The following is a 24950-nucleotide window of genomic DNA, read 5'->3' on the forward strand; positions in this document are numbered from 1 at the left end:
ACTAAATATTTACGTCCAACGCATGTACATAGTAACTAGTACTATATTAAAAGTACGAAGGCCCTTAGCTAAATGTTGTTCGCCTTTTTTACCCTTTAAACATAGAGTTTACATCGGATAAAATAGTCATTTAATAATTTTTTTCTAATATTTAGGAATAGTCATTTAATTTTTTTTTAATATTTAAAAATAATTATTTAATTATTGTCCTAATATTTAAGACTTTAATTTTCAATTCTAGAATTCATACACTTTCAACTCCATTTAAATTTAGGAATATTAGATAAGCACGTTCAATTACAAACTAGGATAGTTTCGACAACTTTCGATTTAAGAGTATTTTTTCTTTCTTTTTCTTCCAACTTTTGTAGACTGCTTGCCTTTTATTTTATTAGAATATTTTTAAGGTTAATTCACAATCTTTTTAAATATACAATTTTAAGAGTACAAATCATATCACTAAGTAATATTAAAGATTTTACCATTCTATACGTGAAAACAAAATAGTAAAAACAAAATTGAGGTTACAATTTGCCGAAAATTATTTACATTTGTTTATGAAAGTAAAAAATAAATTCAACAAAATAAGAAATCATAATAAATTAAAAAATTAAAAAGCAAAAATGTTTTTGTAGATTTTATCATAAAAATATTTTTAGAAAATATAAACAATTAAAATATTTTTTTAATCAAATTGGATTTACTTTTAAATTGTCTTTATTTAAATGAGAACTGATTATAAGTACACAAAGAAAAATAAAACGTTACATATGTGGGAATTGATGAAAAGAATAAATTCTAATTTTGATCTAAACATGAATTTCATATTCTAAGTCCTTCCACGATAGTACGAACGTAGCCCTTTCATAATCAAACAATTGCAAGTAATACTACTACAATCATATTGTCACGACCCATTTTCTGAACAAGCCGTGACCGGCACCCGATCACTAAACATAACCGAGCGAACCATCTGTGCTTATCAAATCTATTATAACTTCAAACTTTATATGCAACAAGGCAATACTTTAACCAAATACTTTTGATTAATTTAAATATTTAAAATAAATTAACTCCAAAACTTTATTCGTAGTAACTACTGAAATACTGCTAAGTTATTATCAAAAATATCTGAATCTTAACCCACCGACTGTATCTATGAAGCCTCTACTGATAAACTGACGCACTACTCAGGACATGAGATTTCCTGGCCAGTTCTCTAAGTGAACAAAGAAATAGCTAAATAAAGATGACTCTAAGGAGTACTCCACGAACAAAAGCGGAGCTCACCAATAGCACTGAAAGTGAGGGAAGTCCTAACTCGTAGCCTGCTCGCCTGCAAAACCGGTTCCTACGTTGTACCGCAGACCAACGTAGGTTCCCAAAAGAGAACGTCAGTACCATCCATTGTACTCAGTGAGTCTCAACGACATGGGACGAAACTTTAATAACATATACATTACAAGCAAAGATTCTAAATGCATGTAAAACATAAAGCTTATAAGAAGAATTCTAAAATAATTGCATAATAGCAGTTTATGAATATTCTAAAAGAAATTCTTTTCTTTTTCTTTTAAAAAAAAATACATCACTTTATACTTTGGGAGTTCCAACTATCCTGACTTAATTCTGTCTCAGTCACCGTATGATCGGCACGGGTTCGATCCCAACCTGATCGAATAGGCCCAATCCACAAGGTGCCACTCGCTTCATGGTTCTCAGCGCTCATGTGCTATACCTTAGCTTGGCTAGGCAAATTCTCAGCAACGAGACCCTCGGCTCGTGTGCTCCCTACTTTGGCACAAGTAGTTTCAGGAAGTCAATGCCTTGGTCAGGACCCTCGGCCTGGATGATGACCCCTTCTCAGAATAGAGGATACTCCCAAAAAATATTTCTTTCTAAAACTTATTCTGGTGACTTTTCAAGTCTAAATCTTTTCTGAAACATCCTATGCATACTCATACCGGTATCCTTAATTGTAAAGCATGGCATAAGAATGAAATAAACATTTAAAAGTATTTCTAAAGATTCTTGCTTTTTCATGAATTTTCAACATGAAAATGGCATATAAGAATAACACAAAAATCTGAAAAATTTATGCACATATATCATAATAAATTATCTAAACTTTAGCTAGAACAATTCTAAGTTAATAGGTACTTAATAGCTCCAATTAAGTACATATTAACTCTTTTAAGTAATTCATCAAACACCTTGTATGCGTTCTTTTGTGAGTTAAACCACTTTAGTAAAGGGTTATATTAACTCACTTCAAAACTCCTTGAGCCAATGCATAATCCCCAGTCTAATTTATACCCGTCAAATAATTGATTCTACAACAACCATTGTATTTGAATTAATTTTAAAGATTCACACCTAAACATGGAACTTACTGTTTATACAGAGGAAGAAGGTAATTAACTATTCAATTCTTACCTATACTACTTTAGGATAATTGACAATAGGGAATTTTATATTCCTGAGTTCAAGAATTAGTAATTTGTGAAGAACCCTAAAATTTTTGTTGTCTGCGTAAATAGTCTTGCTGCCTCTGTTTCTCGTTCTGTTTCTCTTTTCCGTATGAGGCTTGCGCGAGTTTAAGCCTTCTGTCTTGTTCCTATAAGGCTTTTCAACCTTCAGAGTTTTTTGTTGTGTTTTGGTTAAGGCTTTCAAGCCTTTTGCCCCTTTTAAAAGAAATACGTTTCTTACCATTCCAAGGCTTTAAGCCTTTATTTATTTATTTATTTATTATTTTTCTATTTTTGTTTTGTTTTGCCTTAACTAATAATTAATTATACCCACTTTTAAAAATTACTAACATTAAAATTATTAATAATCCCCTAATTGTATATCCAATTCTTTATAAATAGAGAAGAAACTCAAAAATCAATCACAAGGGTTTAAATCCGTAATAGAAGTATAATTTTTTATGCACTTTAGGCAAGATAAAAAAAATAAAAATTCTATATTTAGTGGATCTTGAAACTTTTATAGATTTGAGGAGCGTTACAATCTTTCCTCCTTAAAAACATCCGTCCTCGAATGTTGCTAGGGCCCTATTCTTAAGCTAACAATCATTCCTTAAGTCCTTGAACTTTTTAAGTTTTCTTAGCACTACTCACTCTTCCAAGGGACTCAAAATTTTGACTAACTCCCTAAATTTTCAAAAATTTCGGCAGAGTTTCCCTTGTAAATTGGACTATCCAAAAATATCTCTGTCACCAATACCACGACTATACCAACAACAACCAAATATACCATAACAGGCCATTCGTAGGCACCATACACAGCTCATAAACTAATTACTCACACTCCGGCAAGGAGGTACCACAATAACCAACCAAAACCTAAAGCACAATACTTCAGCAAAAAGTAAATAACTTTAATGAATTAAATATACTCTGGCATGGCACTAAATTATTAAATAACTAAATATACTCTGATAGAAACTAAATTACTTTAACAACTAAGTGTAATCTAGCAAGGACATAAACACATGCTAACTTGTATTTAATAAATAAAATATATATGCCAAGCCAAATTTAGGTTCATATACCTTTTTCCTCAAATAAATATGGATACTTCTTCCTCATATCTTCCTCGATCTCCCACGTAGCCTCTTTTGAATCATGATTACTCCACAAAACTTTTATCGATGCTATATCTTTTGTTCTCAACTTTCTTACTTGCCTATCAAGAATTTCTATAGGTACCTCTTCATAAGTCAAGCCTTCTTTAATTTCTATGGTATCGGCAGGTATTATATGCGACTCATCATGAATGTACTTTCTAAGCATAGACACATGAAAAACAGGATGAACAGAGAATAACTCAACGGGCAACGCTAGCTCATAAGCCACGTTTCCCTTCTTTTTTATAATCTCATAAGGCCCAATAAATCTAGGACTAAGTTTCCCCTTCCTACCAAACCTCATAACTCCTTTAATTGGTGAAACTTTCAAAAACACCTTGTCACTAACCATGAACTCTAAGTCACGATGCCTCTTGTCAGAATAGGACTTTTGATGATTCTGAGCCGCTTTCAGTCTTTCTCTGATTAGCTGGACTTTCTCTAAGGCCTCACAAACAAACTCTGGACCAATCAATGGAACCTCTGCTAGTTCAAACCAACCCATTGGAGACCTACATCTTCGCCCATACAACGCTTCATAAGGAGCCATACCAATGCTAGACTGATAGCTGTTATTGTAAGCAAATTCTATAAGTGGCAAGTGATCATCCCAATTACCTCCAAAATCTATAACACATGCCCGCAGCATATCTTCGAGTGTCTGAATGGTCCTTTCTGCCTGGCCATCGGTCTGTGGATGGAAAGCGGTGCTCAAATTGACCTTGGTACCTAATCTTTTCTGAAATGCCTTCCAAAAATGCGTCGTGAACTGAGGGCCTCTGTCAGATATGATTGAAATTGGAGTACCATGCAATCGGACTATTTCTTTGATGTACAACTGCGCATACTGCTCTACGAAATCTGTCGTCTTTACTGGTAGGAAATGCGCGGACTTTGTCAGTCGATCTACAATAACCCAAATTGAATCATGCTTACGGTATGTGCGAGGTAGACCTACTACGAAATCCATATTAATCATCTCCCATTTCCACTGTGGTATTTTTATATCTTGAGCTAGGCCACCAGGCCTCTGATGCTCGGCTTTGACTTGCTGGCAATTCAAATATTTAGCCACATGATCTGCTACTTGCTTTTTCATGCCTTTCCACCAATACAACCCTTTCAAGTCCAGATACATTTTGGTAGCACTTGGGTGGATAGAGTACCTCGAGCTGTGAGCTTCTTCCATTATGGCCTTTCTAAGACCATCTACATCAGGCACACATAACCGATCATTCAACTTTAAAACTCCGTCACTTCCTAGAGTGAAAACAATGATTTCTTTGTTTCTGACTCCTTCTTTTAACTTCACTAGGTACGGATCTTCGTCTTGCTTAGCCTTAACATACGCAACAAGGGAGGATTGTGCTAAGGCATAAGCAGTTATACCTCCTTCTTCGGTCTCATCCAATCTAATCCCATCATTTGCTAGTTTTTGAATTTCTCGACACAAAGATCACCTTTGTACTGCAAGATGGGCCAAGACACCCATTGACTTCCTACTAAGTGCATCTGCTACCACATTAGCTTTGCCCGGGTGATAAAGGATATTGATGTCATAATCTTTCAATAGCTCGAGCCACCTTCTTTGTCTCAAATTTAATTCTTTTTGCTTGAAAATGTACTGGAGGCTTTTGTGATTTGTAAACACTTCAAATGCTCGCCATAAAGGTAGTGTCGCCATATCTTTAATGTAAACACCACTGCTGCAAGTTCCAAGTCGTGAGTGGGGTAGTTCTTTTCATGATTCTTTAACTGCCTGGAAGCATAAGCAATAACTTTTCCATCTTGCATAAGAACACAACCAAGGCCCACTCTAGAGGCATCACAATACACTGTGAATCCACCCGAACCTGTCGGCAAGGTTAACACAGGTGCAGTGGTCAACCTCTTCTTTAACTCTTGAAAACTCTGCTCACAAGCATCTAACCACTGGAACTTAACTGCTTTCTGAGTCAACTTAGTTAATGGATCTGCAAGTGAGGAAAATCCCTCTACAAACCTTCTATACACTGGAACTTAACTGCTTTCTATAGTATCCAGCTAACCCAAGAAACTCCTGATTTCGGTTGGCGTTGTCGGCCTAGGCCAGTTCTTGACTGCTTCTGTCTTCTGAGGATCTACTTTTATGCCTTCACTAGATACCACATGGCCTAAGAATGCCACGGACTGCAACCAGAACTCACATTTTAAAAACTTGGCATAAAGCTCATTCTCCTTCAAGGTCTACAAGGCTATCCTGAGGTGTTCGGCATGTTCATCCTTGTTCTTAGAGTATACCAAAATATCATCTATAAACACGATAATAAAGGTATCAAGGAATGGCTTGAAAACTCTGTTCATGAGATCCATGAATGCAGCCGGAGCATTTGTCAACCCGAAGGACATTACTAGAAATTCATAGTGCCCGTAGCGAGTTCTAAAGGCTGTTTTAGATATATCCTCTTCTCTGATCCTCAACTAGTGGTACCCCGACCTCAAGTCTATCTTTGAAAAGTACTTTGCACCCTGAAGTTGATCAAATAAATCATCAATTCTTGGAAGTGGGTACTTGTTCTTAATGGTAACTTTATTCAAATGCCGACAGTCAATGCACATTCTGAGAGACCCATCTTTCTTCTTGATAAATAGGACTGGGGCACCCCACGGTGAAACACTCGGCCTGATGAATCCCTTGTCAAGAAGGTCTTTCAACTGTTCTCTCAACTCATTAAGTTCTGCTGGAGCCATCCTATAAGGAGGTATAGATATGGGCTGAGTTCCTGACATGAGATCGATGCCAAAGTCTATGATTCTTTCAGGAGGAAGTCCGGGAAGGTCATCTGGGAAAACTTCTGGAAATTCTCTAACAATTGGCACAGAGTGAAGAGCTGGTGGTTCTGATTCTAGATTAATGATGTGAGCCAAATAGGCGAGACACCCCTTACCGATCATTCTTTGTGCCTTAAGGTAAGAAATAAACTTACCTACCAGCGCTGAACTACCCTTCTACTCTAAGACTTCTTCATTTGGAAATTGGAACCTGATGGCACGACAATCTAACATGGCATAACAAGAAGATAACCAATCCATACCCATGATCACATCGAAATCCACCATTTCTAACTCTATGAGATCGGCCTCGGTGCTGCGACCATGGAATGAAAATATACAACCTCTATAGACTCTTGTGACTTTCACTGACTTGCCAACTGGAGTAGATACTAAGAATGGCTCACTAAGCTGTTCAGGTTCTAGCCCGAGGTTAATTGCAAAGTATGGAGTCACGTATGAAAACGTTGAACCTGGATCAATTATGGCATAAGCATTATGTGAGCAAACTAGAAGTATACCTGTAATAACTTCTGCAGATGCCTCTGCACTCTGACGATCAAGTGTAGCAAACAAACGGGGTTGTCCCGCTCCTTGAGTAACTCGATGTGCACCTCTGCCTGCTCCATGCCCTGCCTGATTATAAGAACCACGAGCCTGTGGTGGTGCAACTGTAGTAGCGGAGGAACTAGAAGGATGAGTTGATCCACCACTGAAATTACGTCGTAACTTTGGGCAGTTGGCCTTTATATGACCAATGTCTCCGTAATGATAGCAACCATGAAACCCGAGCTTGTACTGACCTGAATGTTGACGCTTACATGTTCCACAAAGACCTTGTTGTTGTGAATATTGCTCAGCATGACTCTGGCTATGTGAGGATGTTGTCCTAAAATTCTGATTCTGGCGAGACTGATTTTCATAACTCTGAGTACGTCTGAAGGAAGACCCACCACCTGACTGATGACTGGACTGAGCTGGTGCTAATGACTCCTTATTAGAGGAACCCCTTCCACCTCCGCTGGATGTACCATTAAGCCTGCCCGCTGTCCGGGCTTTCTTGTTTTGCTCTTTTTCTTCTCTCCTTTGTTGTCTATCTCTTTCTAAGTGCTTGGCGAATCCCACAATAGAGGAGAAAGCTATCATTCCTACCGCTGCAGCTGGTGTCGTATCCTTAATGTGGTAAGCCAAACTGCCAACAAACCTGCGAATCTTTGCTTTTTCTGTCTTAACCATGTGAGGAGCATGCTTAGCCAACCTTATGAATTCCATGTAGTACTCTTGCACACTTTTATTCCCTTGCTTGAGTTGTTCGAACTCTATAGCCTTAGCTTCCCTATCCTCTTCTGGGATAAAGTTAGCCATGAAGGCCTCTTCAAATTCTTCCCAAGTAGGCGGGCCATCATCTTCATCTCTTTCCTTTTCCCACATCTCAAACCAAGCGCCAGCCACATCTCTAAGCTGGTAAGCAGCCAGCTCTACAGCTTCGTCATCAAATGCCTTCATCGCTCGGAGGGCTTTCTTGACACCCTCCAGCCACACCATTAGATCTTCATCAGCTATAGAACCATGGAACAATGGAGGACTCAACTTTAAAAATTCATTCACTCTTGAGGACTCAGAATTGTTCTATCTATTTGATTGAGGTGGAATTTCATCTCTTCTCTCGTTCTGGTTGGCCATGAAGGCTTTAAACATCTCCATAGCACTGTTGACAGCATTAAACATGTGACCCACCTCTGGAGATATAGCTGTCTGAGCTTGAGCTGCTGTTGGGGGCGGCACTGGATCCTGAGATACTGGATCATCATGCTCCACCCCTTCTTCATATTCAACCCGGGGTACTTGAACCCACTTTGTGGATTTACCCTTTCTTTTCTGAGTTGAAGCCTTCTTAGTTCTACCTTGAGCCACAATAGTAGCAATAGTTTTTTGAGCAGCATCCTGAGTGTCGGTATCAGAGTTGCGAGTACGAGCTATTTCTGCGAGTTTTGGAGAAACGAATACATTAAATAATTTCTTAGAGGTAGGCTCTACTGCACGATCTAAAGTATGAAAAAAAAAATGAGACTTTTCCTAAATGCTTGTAGCCTCCTGTTTATAAGTATGGCGTGTTTCATACCCATAAACAAGACTCTACTAACACGGCTTCATAGTCCCCTAGGAATCCATAAACCTGAGGCTCTGATACCAAGTTTGTCACGACCCATTTTCTGAACAAGTCGTGACGGGCACCCGATCTCTAAACATGACCGAGCGAACCATCTATGCTTATCAAATCTATTATAACTTCAAACTTTATATGCAACAAGGCAATACTTTAACAAAATACTTTTGATTAATTTAAATATTTAAAATAAATCAACTCCAAAACTTTATTCGGAGTAACTACTGAAATACTGCTAAGTTATTATCAAAAACATCTGAATCTTAACCCACCGACTTTGTCTATGAAGCCTCTACTGATAAACTGACGCACTGCTCAGGACATGAGATTTCCTGGCCAGTTCTCTAAGTGAATAAAGAAATAACTAAATAAAGATGACTCTAAGGAGTACTCCACGAACAAAAGCGGAGCTCACCAATAGCACTGGAAGTGAGGGAAGTCTTAACCCGTAGCCTGCTCGCCTGCAAAATCGGTTCCTACGTTGTACTGCAGACCAACGTAGGTTCCCAAAAGAGAACGTCAGTACCATCCATTGTACTCAGTGAGTCTCAACGACAGGGGACGAAACTTTAATAACATATACATTACAAGTAAAGATTCTAAATGCATGTAAAACATAAAGCATATAAGAAGAATTCTAAAATAATTGTATAATAGCAGTTTATGAATATTCTAAAAGAAATTCTTTTCTTTTTCTTTTAAAAAAAAATACATCACTTTATACTTTGGGAGTTCCAACTATCCTGACTTAATTCTGTCTCAGTCACCGTGTGATCGGCACGGGTTCGATCCCAACCTGATCGAATAGGCCCAATCCACAAGGTGCCACTCGCTTCATGGTTCTCAGCGCTCATGTGCTATACCTTAGCTTGGCTAGGCAAATTCTCAGCAATGAGACCCTCGGCTCGTGTGCTCCCTACTTTGGCACAAGTAGTTTTAGGAATTCAACGCCTTGGTCAGGACCCTCGGCCTGGACGATGACCCCTTCTCAGAATAGAGGATACTCCCAAAAAATATTTCTTTCTAAAACTTCTTCTTGTGACTTTTCAAGTCTAAATCTTTTCTGAAACATCCTATGCATACTCATACCGGTATCCTTAATTGTAAAGCATGGCATAAGAATGAAATAAACATTTAAAAGTATTTCTAAAGATTCTTGCTTTTTCATGAATTTCCAACATGAAAATGGAATATAAGAATAATACAAAAATCTGAAAATTTATGCACATATATCATAATAAATCATCTAAACTTTAGCTAGAGCAATTCTAAGTTAATAGGTACTGAATAGCTCCAATTAAGTACATATTAACTCTTTTAAGCAATTCATCAAACACCTTGTATGCGTTCTTTTGTGAGTTAAACCACTTTAGTAAAGGGTTATATCAACTCACCTCAAAACTCCTTGAGCCAATGCATAAGCCCCAATCCAATTTATACCCGTCAAACAATTGATTCTACAACAACCATTGCATTTGAATTAATTTCAAAGATTCACACCTAAACATGGAACTTACTGTTGATACAGAGGAAAAAGGTAATTAACTATTCAATTCTTACCTACTATTACTTTAGGATAATTGACAATAGGGAATTTTATATACCTAAGTTCAAGAATTAGTGATTTGTGAAGAACCCTAAAATTTTTGTTGCCTGCGTAAATAGTCTTGCTGCCTCTGTTTCTCGTTATGTTTCTCTTTTCCGTATGAGGCTTGCGTGAGTTTAAGCCTTCTATTTTGTTCCTATAAGGCTTTTCAACCTTCAGAGTTTTTTTGTTGTGTTTTGATTAAGGCCTTCAACCCTTTTGCCCTTCTAAAACAAATACGTTTCTTACCATTCTAAGGCTTTAAGCCTTTATTTATTTATTTATTATTTTTTTCTTTTTATTTTATTTTGTCTTAACTAATAATTAATGATACCCACTTTTAAAAATTACTAACATTAAAATTATTAATAATGCCCTAATTGTATATCCAATTCTTTATAAACAGAGAAGAAACTCAAAAATTAATCACAAAGGTTTATATCCGTAATAGGAGTATAATTTTTTATGCACTTTAGGCAAGATAAAAAAAATAAAAATTCTATATTTAGCAGATCTTGAAACTTTTATAGATTTGAGGAGTGTTACACATATACTCTTGCTTTCCATGGAAAATAACATCCGGATGCATCCGAATGAAGAATTTGAGATGTATGATTATATATTCTGACAAAGAAAGAATTGTGGATTAATCATACTATAGCGGTTGAATTAATCCACTTTTCCATAATAATTTACTTTTGCAATAATATTTTATTCTTTTCAAATATGTTGGAAACAATTCCTATATAGTATTTTTTTAAACAATCGATCAATTTGCATTTTTATCATGAGAAAAAAAGATGTCTTTTAAAAGTTAGTCGACCATGTTTTTATCTTTTTAGAATGAATTTTAAAATATGGGATACACACGCAACGCGCGTACTCTAATACTAGTTGATTAAAATGTGTCCTGCACCTTTTCTTTCTAAATCTTTCTCTACCCTTTATACTTCTGTTTCAATATCCTTAAAATTTTCAGATGAACCGAAGGAGCATTTTTTTTTAGTAATTAAAATATTATATTAATCACCAGTGAAAACATTACAAAACAAGCATAGATACACGCAGCTAGTTACTCTAAGTAAACAAAAAATAATCTACCTCCTATTGTGTTCTTCTATCCAGCAGTCTAAGTCTAAGCCTATACATGTAAAGCTGGGCTATGGATTGCATATTTAAAAGATCAACTTCTGTAGCTGGTTCCTCATGTCGCTCGTGCCTCTAATGTTACATAAACATGCTATCTCTCTCGCTATGCTCTTTTGTTCTCTAGCTTCTCCTTTGAAAATTTTATTATTTCTTTCCTTCCATATTGCGTGTACGAACTCGCATACGTCATTTTGATAATCTTTGCTGCAGTTGTTCTCCCTTTAGCTTTGTGCATTATCCATGTGAAGAGTAGCGTCCATGTCTGTCCTATTTGAGTTTGCATTTGCAGCCACTGTAGTAGTCTGCTCTACAATCCTCTTGAAAAACTGCATTCCCCAAAGAGGTGATCCCTGCTTTCATCTAAGACTTGACACAACCCACAAAGTGATTGCACATTGATACCCCATTTGCGAAGTCTGTTTGTGGTAGCAAGCTTCCCATGACAGTGCAACCATAGAGTAAAGATAGCTTTGGGTCTGGCTCTGTTATGGTAAATCAACTTTCTCCATTCAACTTTAGGTTGATCCCCTCATAGGCGGATCCAGGATTCGAATGTTGCAGGTGCCACCATGTTATGCATACAATATACATGTCACTAGCTACAAAGATAGATTAGGAATAATGGGTCGGTTCGGTTAGTTTTTGGTTAATTTGAATAGGTCTTTCATTCACAAAGCAAATAAGTTTGATTTTAGTTCAAATTTTTAACGCTTAATTTAAACACATTTTCAATAAAAATGCAAAAGAAAAATAACATTTCATGAAAGAGCGCCTCCAATATAAATATTTACTTAAAGAGTACCTTAACTACACTATATATTCTTTGTTTGATTAGATTAATTTACTTGTATTGTTCTTTATTTATTTTTCCATCTTAATTGTTGAGTTATATGACAATTATTTTCAAAGAAAAACCTTCAACATTCAACCTATGATATTCGACTCAAAACGACTATCAATCAAGTCATTTATTTTTTTTTTCAAAACCCAATAGAAAATATTGCTCAAATTATATTTCAATATATAAATTAATATCGTTTCATTAAAAATAAAACAATTATATGCTAATTAAAATTAATTCAAATTACCTATAAAAAATAATTGTTCATAAAGTAAGGTATAATGAAAGAAACAAAACAAGGACCGAAAGTTATAAAAATGAAGAAGAGAGACTTAACAAGTAATAAAAGAAGGGAAAGAACCGAAAAAGAAGGAAAAGAGGTGAGGCGTAGGGCTCAACTGAAAATAAAGGAAATCTTAATAAGTAGAAAAAAGAAAAAATCAAAAATCAAAGGAGTTGCTCCAACAAGGAATCGAACTTGCATTTATGAGGCAAATTAAATAACAAAATTATATGCTAATTAAAATCAATTCAAATTACCTATAAAAAATAATTGTTCATAAAGTAAGGTATAATGATAGAAACAAAATGAGGACCGAAAGTTATAAAAATGAAGAAGAGAGACTTAGCAAGTAATAAAATAAGGGAAAGAACCGAAAAAGAAGGAAAAGAGGTGAGGCATAAGGCTCAACTGAAAATAAAGGAAATCTTAATAAGTAAAAAAAAAAAAAAAAAAAATCAAAAATCAAAAATCAAAGGAGTTGCTCCAACAAGGATTCAAACTTGCATTCATAAGGCCAAGGAAAGCCTTCGAAGGGAAGGCTGAACCAATGGTACTCGCTTCTACTTTGTGACTTTTGGGTGCCACTTTATCTATTTATACGTTTATTCACCGAGATATTATGTACATAATAAGAATTTTAACGAAGCGAGCGGATGCCGTGGTACCCCTGCCTCTTAAGGTTGATTCGCCCCCCGGATCCCCCAGTAGCTGATTGTAGATATATCTGATGATAGTTTAATACCAAAGCTGGATGGTAAAGAAGATACCGGGGGAATGGCATCTTATTAGTATTAAATTACGCTTTGGTCCAAGAAAAAGCCTTGAAACAAGATTCATATTATTGTATTTTGTTTCTTTTTTCTTTTTCTATGTTGAGTTTTTCTTTCGTCAAATATGGCGTACTATGTACGTAGAATAGCGGGCGGCAGGCAATCGATTTATTAGAGCCAAACCTCATTGAAAACATAAAGTTCAAATAAACATAGAAAAAATATAATTCTATCGTTTCTACTTGTAGTTTTGTATGAGGTAAAATATGTTCATATTTAATGATAGTATGAGAAAGCGATATGTGGAATCGAAGGCAGGAGATAGCTAAACCCGAAAGCAATGATCTTGCTAGTCACCGGAGAGAATGATACTCATAACGACAAAATTAATGTCGTCATTCGGTAGCATTCAATGAAGAATATTCTACAGCATTAAGTGCATGATTCGTTACAGAGAATATGGCATTGACTACCCACAATTACACACCCTTCAATAGCCCTCATAATTGTTATTAAAGAGGAGCTTAATCCTAAGACCTTGTTCCCTAGATGCAATTATAAATAGTGAGCTCTATCATCATTGTAAAAGAGGTGAATTTTCTAACAAGCATACACAATATTCTACCAAAAGCTCAATAATTTTTTACTTTCTTGCTTATTTGTATTGTTCTTACTGCTTCCGGTAGCTCTGCGCCCGGAACCAAGATATCTGCCGTCTATTTCGATTTTAAGGCTAAGTCTTATATTTCTGTCTAATTCATCTATCATTTTTTTTGGATCAACTTAATTCACTTGTCTATCGGAAACAACCTCTCTACCCCAGGGTAGGGATAAGGTCTGCGTACACACTACCCTCCCCTGACCCCACTAGTGGGATTATACTGGGTTCTTGTTGTTGTTGTATAAACCACATATAAATTCAACTGTACCGCTTTACGAGTAAACAGTTTGGCACCCACCGTGGGGTATAGACAGTCGTGTAATTGAATTGATCCCTGTATCCATTACTAACTTATTTTGATCTTTATTCTTAGCAAAAATTATTTAAAATGGCAGAAAATAGTGTTAAACAATACACAGCGTCGAGGCCCAAGGAAATCAATCTCACCACGAGGATTCAATCAGTGATACCCATAACAAGGGGAACAAGGCCATGCCGGTCCATGACGACCGATATCCACGACATGTTCGGGAGGCAACTCCTTATGATGCTGGAGAATAGCACGTCGTCGAAGCAGTCAGGGTCTTGCAAGAGCAATAGGAGGCCATTATAGGCCATCTCACACGTCAGGATAAAGTCATGATAGAACTGAAGCAGGGCATTGTCGGCCGCTACCAACAACGTGAATGGGTGAGGCCTTTTCTTGGTGCTCCCGTAAACCAAACGACGCAGAGGGTCGACAACAACACCCCGAGGGGCAAAGTCGGCTCCGATAGGGCCGGGGCGAACGGATCCAGTCACAACAATGAGAGTGATCCCTTTAAAATCAAACTCATGCGATTTATGAGGAAAGTAAACTCTAGAATGGATCAAATTCCGGGTGCACCACCAGTGCTGAAAGGGTCGGACTCAAAGAAGTACACGCAATTGCCGTACAAACCAAGCGCGATACTAGAAATGATCCCAAAGCGGTTTAAAATGCAGACGTGCCTAAGTATGATGGGACTTCGGATCTTCAGGAGCATATCACCACCTATACAACGGCGGTGAAGGGAAACAATTTAGCTCCCCCTGAGATTGAGTCCGTTTTGCTAACGAAATTCGAGGAGACTCTTACGAAGGGAGCCCTGACGTGGTATTCGCTTTTACCCGAGCATTTCATAGACTCCTTTGAGATGCTTGTGGATTATTTCAGCAAGGCCCATGTTGGGGCCAGAAAAGTACAGGCCCGAAAGGCCGATATATTCAGGATTGCGCAAGGAGAGTCCAAGTTATTGCGAGACTTCATAACCAGGTTCCAAAAGTTAGTTTTTGCCCTATGAACGGGACAAATGACGTGGTAGAGGTTTTCGGTAGGCGTATAGATTCGCTACCGATAGGATAACCGATCGTGGCCGAAATAACAGGTCATTGCAGAACAAGGAAACGTCAGATTCTTCCTACCCCTAAACTTTCTGAATACAACTTCAACGTCATCGTAGTGGAGCTGGTATCGACTATGAGGAACATTAAAGAAGCACACGGTTTCCGAAGCCAATGAGATCTGATCTCGGCTAGAGAGATCCTAATTTGTGGTGCAAATACCACGGGACAAACGGTCACCAGACTGGGAACTGCCGGCATCTACGCGAAGAGGTGGCGACATTGCTGAAAAATAACCATCTTAGGGAATTCTTAAGCAACCAAGATAAAAACAACTACGGTCATAATCCTAATAATGTAGAGCCTTTAAAAGCAGGAGGAGAAGATCCCCCACGCCTGACGATTAACATGATTTTCAGGGGGAACGAGATCAATTGGGTTACATTTTTGGTGACGAAAAAGACAAAAGTATCAGTGACCCACATCAAAAGACTCTAGGAAGTTGCTGAAGAAGACATCACTTTTACGGAGGAAAATGCTGATGGACTGCTGCTACCGCATAACGACTCCTTGGTAATTTCTCTAAATGTCTTAGATTTCAAGATTAAACGTGTTCTAGTGGATCCAGAAAGATCGGCCAATATCATCCAATGGAGAGTGTTAGAGCAATCCACGCTCGCCAGAAGAATTATTTCGGTCACAAAACTTCTCGTCGGGTTCAATCTAGCAAGCGTGATAACCCGTGGAGAAATATTGTTACCTACGAGTGTCTAGGAGGTGATGAAGACGACACTTTTTGAGGTAGTGGACAGCGATATGGGATACAATATCATCCTGGGGAGGCCATGGCTGCACGAAATGAAGGTTGTGCCATCAACATATCATCAGTTGCTGAAATTTTCAACTCCTGAGGGAGTTAAGCAAATAAGATGTGACCAACTAATAACAAGGGAGATGAATACAATCTCAGTCTCCAGTAGCAAAGGGAAAGAGCATGCAACATAGCAATTACAGGAGCCGTCACCTGTTCCCGAGCCAAGCGAAGTCAACTAAGGGGAATGGGTGTCGGAATCCTTTAAGGTGCCAAGGTATTTCCAGGTACCAGAAGAGACGGAGCAAGTCACATTGTTCGAGAAATTCTTGGAGAGGAAATTCCACTTGGGAACAGGACTGCATCCCGAACTCAGGTTTGGTTTTATTGAATTTCTTAAATTTAATGTCGATTGTTTTGCGTGGTCGCATGCGGATATGACAGGTATCCCGCCGGAAGTGGCCATACACAAGCTAAGCTTGGATCTTAGCATTCCTCTGGTAAGACAGAAAAATGTCCTATTGCCGAGGCCAGAAATAAATTCGTCAAAGAAGAGGTAACTTGCCTGCTTGATATCGGTTCAATCTGAGAGGTAAAGTATCCCGACTGGCTAGCTAACGTAGTAGTGGTTCCATAGAAGAATAATAAATTTCGCATGTGCGTAGACTATAAGGACTTAAATAAGGTGTGCCCAAAAGATTTGTTCTCATTGCCAAACATTAATCAAGTGATTGATGCAAAGGCCGGGCACGAGTTAATGAGTTTCCTCGATGCTTACTTTAGGTACAATCAAATCAAAAAACACCCGGAGGATCAGAAAAAAAATTTGTTCATCACGAATTTTGGCACATATTGTTACAACGTGATGCCCTTCGGGCTAAAGAACACGGGAGCCACTTATCAATGGCTCGTGAACAAGATGTTTGAAAAGCAAATAGGGAAAACCATGGAAGTTTACATAGATGATATGCTTGTTAAGTCTTTGAATGCAGGTGATCATCTCAAACACTTGCAAGAAACTTTTGATATCTTAAGGAAGCACAACATGAAGCTTAACCCCGAGAAATGTGCATTCGGGGTCAGCTCCGATAAGTTCTTGGGACTTCTGGTGTCACAAAGGGGGATCGAGGTTAACCCCGATAAAATCAAGGCCATCGAATACATCCCGGACCAGCTACCAAGCGTAAAAGAGGTTCAAAGGCTAACAAGGAGATGGCTTATTTGAGTAGATTCATTTTACGATCTTCAGAGAAATGCCATCATTTCTTCTCGCTCCTCAAAAAGAAGAACAACTTCGAATGAACCCCGGAATGTCAACATGGTTTGAGGGATTTGAAAAGGTATTTGTCGAGTCCTCCGTTGTTATCGAAATCGGAAGAAGGCAAAAAATTATTGGTCTACTTAGCTGTCTCGGAGGTAGCGGTAAGTGCTGTTTTAGTTCGTGAGGATGAAGGTACACAATCTTCTATCTATTATGTTAGTAAAATTTTAATGGGAGTAGAAACTCGCTACCCATATCTTGAAAAATTGGCCTTAGCTCTCATAGTCACCGCTCGAAAACTAAGGCCTTATTTCCAATGTCAACCGATAGCTGTGGTGACCACCTTTCCCCTGCGAAATATCCTTCATAAACCCAAAATTTCAGGTAGGCTGGCCAAGTGGGTCGTCGAAATGAGTGAATTTAACATAGAATATAAACCTAGTACTGCAATTAAGTCACACATTTTGTCCGACTTTGTGGTCGATTTCGGTCTGGGACTGTTACCTTTGGCAACCAAAGAAGCAATGATGGTGTCAGAATCAGCATAAGGAGTTTGGACCTTGTTCACAGATGGAGCCTCCAATGTAAAAGAGTCCGGGCTCGGCATTGTACTAACCACGCCTTTGGGGGAAACCCTAAGGCAGGCCATAAGAACGGTCCCACTGACTAACAATGAGGCAAAGTATGAAGGTTTGATTGCAGGACTTGAATTGGCCCGGGGACTGGACTCTGAGGTCATAGAAATCAAATGTGACTCACAACTGGTGGTTAATCAGGTCTATGGGATCTTCGAAGCTAAGGAGGAACGCATGCAACAATACGTAATGAAGGTTCAGGCTCTGCTCGCTCGGTTCCGGGAGTGGTCAATCACGTATGTCCCGAGGGAAGAAAATACTGAAGCAGACACATTAGCTAACCTTGGCTCGTCCACAGATATGAAAGGATAGGACTGATACGGTCGTACAGCTTATGCACTCGGTTCTGACGTGGATAGCTATTACGAGGTAAACGCGACTAATTTGGTCTTGGACTGGAGAAACAAAATTATTGACTATCTCAAACATGGAAAACTGCCTGAGGATCCTAAGGCATCTCTAGTTCTCGAACTAAGATCACACGATATAGTTTTAAAGGAGGTCAATTATACAAAAAATCTTTCCAAGGCCCGATGTTTGGGAGCCTCCGAGGCTAAATATGTTATGCAAGAAGTCCACGAAGGGATCTGTGGGAGCCACTCGGGCGCATATTCCTTAGTACTAAAATTAATAAGGGCATGATACTATCGGCCCCCGATGGAACAAGACGCCAAAGCATATGTTCAAAAATGCGATAAATGTCAATGTTATGCACCGTTGGTACATCAACCGGTAGATCCACTGCACTCAGTTCTATCACCATGGCCGTTCATGAAATAGGATGGATATCGTCGGACCGCTGCCACCGGCCCCCAATAAAGTAAGATTTCTTTTAATTTAACTGACTATTTTTCTAAGTGGGTTGAAGCAGGTCCTTATCATAAGATCAACGAACATGAAGTAGTAGATTTCTTGTGGGAGAACATAATTTGTAGATTTGGGATACCAAAAGAAATAGCCTGCGATAATGGGCCACAATTCATAGGTGCAAAAATCACAAAGTTCTTCGAAGATTTGAAAATCAAGAGGATCACATCATCACTTTATCATCCGAGTGCAAACGTCCAAGCAGAATCGACGAACAAAGTGATCATACAAAATCACAAAAAGAGATTAGAAGCAACTAAAGGAAAATGGCTTGAAGAGTTTCCATGTGTACTATGGGCATACCGAACAATAGCCAAATCAAGCACGGGGGAGACTTCTTTTTCTCTTGTGTACGGAGTAGAAGCCATGATCCCAGTGGAAGTAGGTAAAGCTACCATGAGATATTTTCGGTCAAACGAAGAAGCAAATAGTGAAGCAATGTTAGTTAATTTGGAGCTGCTCGATGAACGCAGTGACTTGGCGGATATAAGAATGACAGCTCAAAAGTAACAAATAGAGAGATATTACAATCGAAGGGCCAACCTCCATTACTTCAAAGTAGGAAACTTGATTTTAAATAAAGTAACGCAGAACACCCGGGAACTCAATAAGGGAAAACTGGGTCCAACGTTCAGCTGTTACCGGGTAAGGGTTATACGAGTTATAGAATCAAGATGGAGAAAAGTTTCCAAGAAACTGAAACGTGGCACACCTCAAGAGATACTATTGCTAATGAACGTCACCTGTACTAAAAGTATGTTGCACTCTTTTTCCCTTCGTCCGATTTTTGTCCCAATTGGATTTTTCTGGTAAGGTTTTAACGAGGCAGCAATAGAAAGCATACTACAAAGGAAGTTTCAATAGCAGTAATAAGACCTTTTAGTGATAAGGCACACAAGCAAAAAATCACTACGGAGCGGTTAGATAGTCTTTTGCTCGATAGCAAAGTTCCTACCGGGAAGTTGAGTTTGCTGTCGAACAGAATTTACCCGACCGTTCACAAGTGCAAGCCATTGGGGGATTGTTAGATAATTTTTGACTTGATAGCATAAATTCCTAAGAGGAAGTGAAGTTTGTTACCGAACTGAAGATTATCTGGCAATTCACTGGTGGAATCCTCGAATGTGTGAAACTCTTAGTGTTCAAATTCGCATTTGAACACAAGGGGAAAAATGATATGAGGATATGGCAACAACGACTGCTACTTTGACAGGAATATGAAACCCGAAAATATAGTAGTATCATCGGGATCGGAGACTGCACGGCCAACCCCGTTGAAACAAGTTATACAAATTAGCCATAAGACGTGACAATTTCGTTTTAGCAAAACGAATACTTATGTACTTTTGAAAATGGAAGGAATAAAGTAAAGTCCTTTTATTTCTATCTTGTTTCTTGTCTGAATAATGAATTGATTTTATCATTTGAAAATTAAACAAGTACTTCAAATGCTAGTGCCGTAATGAACAAGAGACGTCATCTTCAAGAGCACCGTAAACATAAGAGGGCCCTCCCTTATGAAAACCCTCATGTTAAAGGGTTGATTTTGGAAGAACTTATGCCCGGAATCCAAAAGCTTTCAGGAAAAAATACACCCGAAGCCTCACATGATTAGACGCAAATAGTAAAACTTGCACAAACACTTAACCGAAAAAAGACGCAAAGAGCAAACTTGTGCAAATGTTCAAATAAAAGTACGCAAAAATGGAAACTTATACTATACTTGAATGAAAAAGTATTTTTATTTACAATAAATGTGCCAAACGGCACCAAGACAAAAGTTTGAAAAAGGAAATCAAAAACTAAGTCGTTGCATCTCTGGAACCCGGAGGAAGAGAAGCATCTGCGCCCCAGGGAAAGCGGGTAGATCCGTCGCAGGTTCGATATCCTAGCCTTCGTCATTTTGTCCTTCAGCATGATCACTTTCTGGTTCCTCTTCAATTCCTGAGAACTCAGAACCGGAATCAGAAGAATCGGTAGCATCAGGCCTGGCTGGAAGACCCCTTTTAGCAGCCAACTCCAGCTCACGGGATTTAGCGATTTCGACATCAAAGTCAATGACACCCGCTTTAGCCTCTTCAAAGGTCTTTATCCTCATGTTGTACATGGGATATACTTTTTCAACAATGAGGGAAGCCGCTCGGCGCTGAATTTCTCCTTTAAGCTGGTCGATCTCAGTAGAGAGGTTGTCTAGCGCTAATCTCACGGATCGGAGGCTGGCTTCAAAATCACGGACAGTGGAGCCATAAATCTTATTATGCTCTAAGGTTTTCTTATATTTCTCCTCCAAACGGGCATGCTTCTCCTAGGCAACAACAACTTCTTCAGCCTTGAAGTTTAAGGCTGCCTCAAAATTATGCAATCTTTCAGCAGAGGCAGCCTCACGATCGGATGCAACAAGAACGACATTATGGATTTCAACCCATTTGGCCTTAGTTTCTTCATATTTTTCCCTTAATGGGACAACCTCTTGGATAAGAGTCATTGCTTCCTACTCACTTTGCTACAACCGAGCCTCCAATTCAACAACCTTAGCAGCTCGAGCTTCCAGTTCTGAGAGGCGAGCAATAATTTGGCCCCTCTTAGCCGAAAGTTGATCCTGATCGGAGGTAAGCTCCTCCTTATCACGAATCAACATTTGAAGGTACTCGGAGGCAAGGAAGTTGGCCTGCAAAACAAGAATGCAAATTCAAAACTTTGCCATAACACAAGTAGAAGAAACAATAGAAGAAAATAAGACTATACCGCCGCTGCGTTGTGCATGGTATTATTCAACAAACATTCTCCCGAGAGAGCTTGTATCTTTTACCAGTCTTTCTCTAAAGCCAGGGACTTCAGATAGTTAGCAAGTTTCACCCGTAGGGACAACATATTACATCTGGTGGAAACCGAGAGGGCGGTGCTCCTCCTCCTTTGGGGATCTTCTGAAGGAGCAGCATAATTATGCCCCAAGTTCCCATGAACTGGTGACTGGAGAAGAAGGACATCCTCCTCTTGGGCAGCTGCGGCCGGCGGAAATTATGTAGCAAATGTTGGTGGCGAAAGTTGAGTTGGAGAAGAGGGAGATGAAGCAAATGGCATTGTAGGTTGAGAAGCAGTTGCGGCAGGTGCAGCGCTGGTTAATGGTTCCTTGTCAACCGGAGACGGAAGAGGCCCGGTACTTAGCGCTATAGTACCAGGCGCGGCAGCTGGGACTCGAAATCGTGAGTTGGAATCTTCTACCATATAAAACTCCCCCAGAGTTCTGAGGTATCGTCCCTGGTTGGTGTAGCTAGCTCAACAAATTGAGCATTTAATTGAGTTGATGAAGGTCGCCATCTTTTATATAGAGAAGACCCATCATCATTGTCTTTTCCATCATAATAGATCACCACGGTTTTTGGGATCGGCTCGGATGCGGTGCTCATCACCACAACATCCGAAGATGACTCGGGTTCTGTACTCTTTGCCTTTTTATTTTCTTCCTCGGCCACGGATAAGCGCCTTCTTTTTTGTTGCTTATTCTCCGGCCGGGGACTCTAAGAAGAAGCACTTGCACCAGAAGCAGGCCCGAAAATACCTATTTGCGTAAAGGCTTCCTGCAGCAGCCTCTCCGCATCAATAGGATCAGCCAAAACGTCCTACTCAGGGACAACAACTGAGCCCTGGGATAGACCTGAATTCAACAAAGGAAAAAAAAGGGTAAACAACTTCCTTACATGAAAGGGGAAAACAAGATTGAGTTTTACTTACCATGATTTTTGGCCTTCCATCCATATTTGAGGGCTAATTCCTTCCACGTACGGGTTTCTGGCATAGTGACGTCCAAAATCTTTTGAACCCACTGGTAGGGGTGGGCATTCGGTACTTCGGTTCGGTATTTCGGTATTCGATTTATCAATTGTGTATATCAAATACCGTACCAAAGTATTTTGGTATTTCTTATTTTGATTCGGTACGGTTTTGATTTGATACATAATGAATCACATTGTGCTAATAACAATGTTAAGACTTTAGAGCCTAAGCAAGCAGAAACAAAAACAGAATACCTGCATCAGAACTCAATAAAAAGTTATCATCAACCACAATTCTTGTTTACATATAAGTGGCACCTAGCCATCCAAAGATGAAAATGTCAAATATGCTTATAACTACACATAGTATATACTAAAGCCTTCCTGCATCAGAGGCTGCACTCCACAAATTATCAGCCTAGCATTGGCCTAATTCAATTCTTGACCAAGGATTAAGCCTCAAACGAGAAACTAAGTTAGCCTAAAAAACCATTCAAAAAGGGAATCCAGTAAGCAAAGTTGAGTATTCTAGTTTTTCATAATTACTGCAAAGTCTTTACGAGCAACAGCATTACGACTAACGAGTAGCAGCCTAGCACAACAAAATTTCTAACCCAACAGGAATAGGTAAGCTTTCAGTTGAATCGGCATCACTTACTCTACTCCATCTACCATCTATACAAAATTAAAACAGATACAAACACAAATTGAGACTAGAGTTGAGTTTAGATATACACCTTATTAATTACTTTCTTAGCAGCAAAGATTGCACCTTTAATAATACTACTTAACCAAAAATATACTAATTTTTATAAATAATTTCTTAGCAGAAAAGATGAAACATGCAAATCAAAATTAAAAAAATCACAAAACAAATACGAGTGCTTAAGCATATCACTATCAAGCACTATCAAATGGATATGGGAAGATTATTATAGTGCACACCGCTAAGAAATAGAGTATCTTTGGCAGATTTTAATGGGTCAAATTAAAAAATAGAAGAAAATTCCCTGTCCCTCACCCACCCATCCGTAGGTACGTCGCCAAAAGAAAGGATTTACAGTATCTTATAGTTAAATATAAGATACTAATTACTATTACTATAAATTGTTAAAATATAAACTGAATATTGAAGAATGAAGAAGTTGTGAACCTGTTGAAAAGTTGAAGATTGAAGAATGAAGGTCAAAAATGAGGAAACTAGCAGTCACACTAGAGAGTCGTCGGCGTCGAGGTCGTGAAGTCGCCATGGTGATTTGTTCTTCACTCGCAGCACTCGCAGTCGCCGCAGCCGGTCTGTACTCTATTCTTCACTTCTTTATTTGAGAAGAGAAAGCTAATTCTAACTTAGAAACAAGGGAAAGTAACTAAGAGAGTAAGGGACTTGGGCTTAGTCTTATTGGGCCTAGAAATAGAAACTTGGGTTAGGCTAGGGCAGTGTAGGTAGGATTATGATAGGAAATACATAAATAATTTGGTACTTCGGTATTTCGGTATACCGAAATATCAAAATCTTAATACCGAGGACCGTACCGTTATATCGAATAACCGAAAATTTAATACCGAATTATACCGAAATACCAAAAAAATCGAAACCGAAATACTGAATTAATTCGGTTCGATTCGAAATTTGATTTTTCGAATTTTATGCCCACACCTACCCACTGGTCCAAACCTTCAACCCGTAGTGGAACCCACCAAGTTGCTAAAACAAGTAAAAAAAAGAATCAGTGACAGCATGGGATGATCTTTAACTAGAAGAAAGGGATAAAAGATGGACTTACGAGCACGGTTCCACAACTCCAGAAAGGATGACGTCGTAGCCGGAATGATGTCCTTGGTGGTAACTGCAATGACCCGTTCCATCCATCCACGGACGTTGTCATCATCCATGCTGGCCAGTAGGGCATGGTGGCCACGCTTGCTGAAATTTATCATTCCTCCGCGGAAAAGTTTGGGGGAATAAAGATTCATTAACCTAGCTAGGTTAAACTCCTCTCCTGTCTCCTCGCACAAACGCCGAAGATAAGCGACTGTCCTCCACACATAGGGAATTACCTGTGTCGGGCACACTAGGTAGCGGATGCAAAATTCCACAATAACGGAATCAAGATCCCCGCTCAAAGAGAATGAACCTAAAGTGAAGGTATACGTATAAACATACGTGAAATCCTTCTTGGGGAGAGTTATTCCCTCCGCCAGATCAGGAGCAATAATGTCTAAATCTTGTCAATTGAAGTCTTCTTTCATAGTGGGAATGCTGGAAGGACGGATGGAAGAAGGGGATATGCCAATAGCCCACGTACGAGGGTTAGCAAAAGGAAACTTCTCTTCAAAATCTTT

General features: G+C 38.8%; 1 protein-coding gene across 3 annotated transcripts; it reads right to left on the reverse strand.

Annotated features, from left to right (window-relative positions):
• Positions 1-897: 897 nt before the first annotated feature.
• Positions 898-10331, reverse strand: LOC138909082 (uncharacterized). 3 transcript variants are annotated; one of them, XM_070200181.1, is made up of 3 exons: positions 6964-8358; positions 1291-1351; positions 898-988 (listed from the first exon to the last, which is right to left on the reverse strand). In XM_070200181.1, the coding sequence occupies exons 1-2, from the start codon at positions 7985-7987 to the stop codon at positions 1317-1319; spliced, it is 1059 nt and encodes a 352-aa protein (XP_070056282.1). In that variant the 5' UTR covers positions 7988-8358; the 3' UTR covers positions 898-988; positions 1291-1316. The 3 variants fall into 3 exon arrangements, 2 of the variants coding, with proteins under 2 accessions (XP_070056282.1, XP_070056281.1); XR_011415599.1 differs by lacking the exons at positions 898-988; positions 6964-8358 and adding an exon at positions 10004-10331 and having other exon boundaries at positions 1025-1351; XM_070200180.1 differs by lacking the exon at positions 898-988 and having other exon boundaries at positions 1025-1351; positions 6964-8357.
• Positions 10332-24950: the final 14619 nt, after the last annotated feature.

The sequence above is a fragment of the Nicotiana tomentosiformis genome, chromosome 4, assembly GCF_000390325.3.
Source record: "Nicotiana tomentosiformis chromosome 4, ASM39032v3, whole genome shotgun sequence".
NCBI classification, from domain to species: domain Eukaryota; kingdom Viridiplantae; phylum Streptophyta; class Magnoliopsida; order Solanales; family Solanaceae; genus Nicotiana; species Nicotiana tomentosiformis.

Coding starts and splice junctions, on each gene's coding strand:
- LOC138909082 (XM_070200181.1), bottom strand. CDS start 7,987: ATGGTGTGGCTGGAGGGTGTCAAGAAAGCCCTCCGAGCGATGAAGGCA. Junction 1,352..6,963: donor ATCTGCAGAAGTTATTACAG/GTATACTTCTAG, acceptor GGTACAACGTAG/GAACCGGTTTTGCAGGCGAG.